This window comes from Rhinopithecus bieti, unplaced genomic scaffold (genome assembly GCF_001698545.2).
Source record: "Rhinopithecus bieti isolate Rb0 unplaced genomic scaffold, ASM169854v2 scaffold_27022, whole genome shotgun sequence".
Lineage (NCBI taxonomy): Eukaryota > Metazoa > Chordata > Mammalia > Primates > Cercopithecidae > Rhinopithecus > Rhinopithecus bieti.
Window position 1 is genome coordinate 193,255 of NW_016812251.1, and position 3,544 is coordinate 196,798.

The 3,544-nt window shown below is 47.5% G+C and overlaps 1 protein-coding gene across 2 annotated transcripts in view; it reads left to right on the forward strand.

Moving 5' to 3' along the window:
• The first annotated feature begins 883 nt into the window (after positions 1-883).
• The window catches only part of HEXA (hexosaminidase subunit alpha), a 37,461-nt gene continuing 34,800 nt past the window's right edge, over positions 884-3,544 (forward strand). For both annotated transcript variants that reach the window (XM_017895812.1, XM_017895813.1), the window contains exon 1: positions 884-1,633. In XM_017895812.1, coding sequence (XP_017751301.1) covers positions 1,381-1,633 — 253 coding nt within the window. In that variant the 5' untranslated portion in view covers positions 884-1,380. The remainder of the gene's footprint in view (positions 1,634-3,544) is intronic.

The following is a 3,544-nucleotide window of genomic DNA, read 5'->3' on the forward strand; positions in this document are numbered from 1 at the left end:
GTTTTTGAGAAAAGGTTTCACTATATTGCCCACACTAAACTTGAACTCCTTGGTTCAAGTGATCCTCCCGCCTTAGCCTCCTGAATAGCTGGGAGTAGCTGGGACTACAGGGATGTGTTATCATGCCCAGTGAAAGCCCTTTATTTTAAAAGTTCATTTTCCCGATCTTTACATGTATTTTAATACTAAAATTAAATTTTAAAATTTAAAAAAGTACCCACTAACTAAATAATGTCACCCAATAACAATAGCATTATTTGTATTATGTTCTGGTAATATAGTGGTGAACAAGGAAGACAGGGTCTCTGATAACTGTGGAATTCTCCTTGATCACTTCTCAAGCCTCTCTACTGGATACCCACTATTTCTTGGATCTACAGCGCTCTTCCTTCCCGACTTCTGTAGTTCAGTCTCTCCTTATTCTCTACCTCCAATAAAAAGGGGCCTCCTAACTGGTTTTTTATGCAACTATTCAACATGATATTTCTAAAATGCACATCTTTCGGGATGATTTTCAATTGCTCAGAGAATAAATTCCTCGACTTCCTATGTAAGGCCCTGCAGGACCAGGCCCCTGTCATTATCTCTGAGCACTCTCCATCTTGCACCCAAAGGCCCAGCAATACCTTACTGCTTTCAGTAAATACACACCGGGTATGTGGGGTTTTGTCTGGGGAAAGGGGATGTGAGTTGCTAACTAAGAGATTTATAGTCAATCTTGAAGGGAAGAGCTCATATCGGAGGCAATGGAATGCCTTGAGCTGGCTCTGAAAGTATACATTTTTTCCAGTCATAAAGATCACATTTTTGTGATCTTGTGATCCCCTCTCTAGCAGAGCCGTGCAGACAACCTACTTCCGGCCCTTTCTTGCCCCACGAAATTTCACATCACAACGACTTCTGGTTTTAATCCTCCGTTTTTCTGCTGCTGAACTTACTTCAGCCTGGGAAGTCCTTTACCTCCGAGTAGGCCTGGCCAGCTCCATCACAACATTCAAGATTCACCCTGGAGCCACCTGGGAAACTTTCTTTTCCAGCTCGCCCTGCGTCCTCGCCTCCCCACCCCATGCTTCTCGAGTCGGGTGAGCTGTGTAGTTCCATCAGAGCCGGCACGGCCGTAGGGGTGGCCGGTTATTTACTGTTCTACTGGGCCCGACAGTCATCTGGGGAGCCGAGCAGTTGCCGACGCCCAGCACAACCCACTGCACGCAGCAGGACCCTCACTTCCAGGCCGGAAGTGAAAGAGCAGGGAGTGGGTCCCGGGGTCGCAGGCGCAGAGCCGCCTCTGGTCACGTGATTCGCCGATAGTCACGCGGGCGCCGCTCACCTGACCAGGGTCTCACGTGGCCAGGCCTCTCCGAGAGGGGAGACCGGCGGGCCATGGCAAGCTCCAGGCTTTGGTTTTCGCTGCTGCTGGCGGCAGCGTTCGCAGGACGGGCGACCGCCCTCTGGCCCTGGCCTCAGAACATCCAAACCTCCGACCAGCGCTACGTCCTTTACCCGAACAACTTTCAATTCCAGTACGATGTCAGCTCCGCCGCGCAGCCTGGCTGCTCAGTCCTCGACGAGGCCTTCCAGCGCTATCGTGACCTGCTTTTCGGTTCCGGGTCTTGGCCCCGTCCTTACCGCACAGGTCAGTCGAACTTATCCCGCCCTGTTCCTGGGCCCTGAGAGAGCCTGCCTGGGGACAGCTCCCCCAGGGCTACAGAGACGCCCTCTGGGCTTTTGCCCAGCCCTCTGATCACAAGCACTCCACTTCCTCCTCGAGCTGTATTAGGTTTACATCCAAAGATAACTACTATAGGACTGCGGTTCAATCAGGAGATTAATTTATGGAAAATACTGTGCCAGCAAAAATCTTAGGTGATCCTTCCAACCGTGTTCAAGCTGTCCGGGGTCCTAGTGAAGCTGTGGCCAAGGGCTGGGTAGAGGAGACCAGAGAAAACACTCAAAATTGGGGAGACATAATACAAGAACTATGCAAGGTTACATACAAGTGTCTGGCACATAGAATGTTTGGCGGGCGAATCACGAGGTTGGCGGGCGATCACGAGGTCAGGAGTTCGAGACCAGCCTGACCAACACAGTGAAACCACGTCTCTACCAAAAATACAAAAAAAAAAAAATAACCGGGCGTGGTGGTGCGCGCCTGTAGTCCCAGCCACTCGGGGTCCTAAGGCGGAAGAATCGCTTGAACCCAGGAGGTAGAGGTTGTCGTGAGCCGAGATCGCACCACTGCACTCCAGCTTGAGCAGCAGAGCGAGACTCCGTCTCAAAAAAACACCCGCCCCCCCCAAAAAAACAAGTACAAACTGTGAAAGAAGTCATAGAACATAAAGAAGTGAGTTTCCAGCGGCTACTTGGAATGGGGTGGTAGATGTAATTAGCCGGGACTGAAAAGAGGGTATTCCAGGCAGGAAGAAGGGCTTGAGCAGAGGCACAAAGAGTTATGATTGAGCTCAAATTTCAGGTCTAGTGGATGTGAGAGTGGGTTCTGGGGATTGAGGAGGGATGAGGGTGGGGAAAATGCGGGGTTGAAGAGTCAAGAGCACTTTAGACATTGGTTTGATATAAAATGGAAGGGGCTAACAGTTTTCTTTTAGGCAGCTATGTAATCAGTACTGAAAATTGCATTTGAGGATAATTATTCCACAGCACCATGTATAAGTCGAGTCAACAATGTAAAGGAGTACAGTTCTGCTGCATGGGTTCAAAATTTAGAAGTTTCTTGATACTGTTCTGGAATCTAGCTCTTTGGTTATATTGTATAGATGTTATGGGGGTGGGAGCCACATTTACAGTTGAGTCATATAGTAATATTTTATATGATGTTTCAAGTGTGTTTAAATTACTTTCACAAAAGTTATCATTTGATATATAGAATTAAAAGCATTTAATTAAACACATCACATTTGATTTAGGGAAAGAAGTACAATCTCAGCATCAGAGTAGTCCTTAACTGGTAAAATGCGTTAAGCTGGAGAGGATAAGAGGCCTGCTCTTGAGTGTGGTAGATCACATTTTCCTCTGAATCCTGAATGACAAATAATAGAGTGCCTTACACAAGATTGGCACTCAGAATATGTTGATTTTGGTTATAGAAAAGTTTGAGCCTGGTTTATGGGGAAAAAAAAAGATCCTTCTAACTGGTATGTGTCAATCGCAGTGCTGGGCACTCTGAAGGTTACAAGAAAAGTCTTAAGACCTAGCCCTAGGCTCTATAGTTCAATTGCAGAAACATGAAAATATGAAACAGTGCTACACAGTGAATTATAAGATGCTCAAAAGCTTTGTAGGTTGTTTACTAGTACTGTATACATGAGAATAATTCCTTTCCTTTTTTTTTTTTTGAGACGGAGTCTCGCTCTGTTGCCCAGGCTGGAGTGCAGTGGCCAGATCTCGCCCGGCTAGTTTTTTTGTATTTTTTTAGTAGAGACGGGGTTTCACCATGTTAGCCAGGATGGTCTCGATCTCCTGACCTCGTGATCCGCCCGTCTCGGCCTCCCAAAGTGCTGGGATTACAGGCTTGAGCCACCGCGCTCGG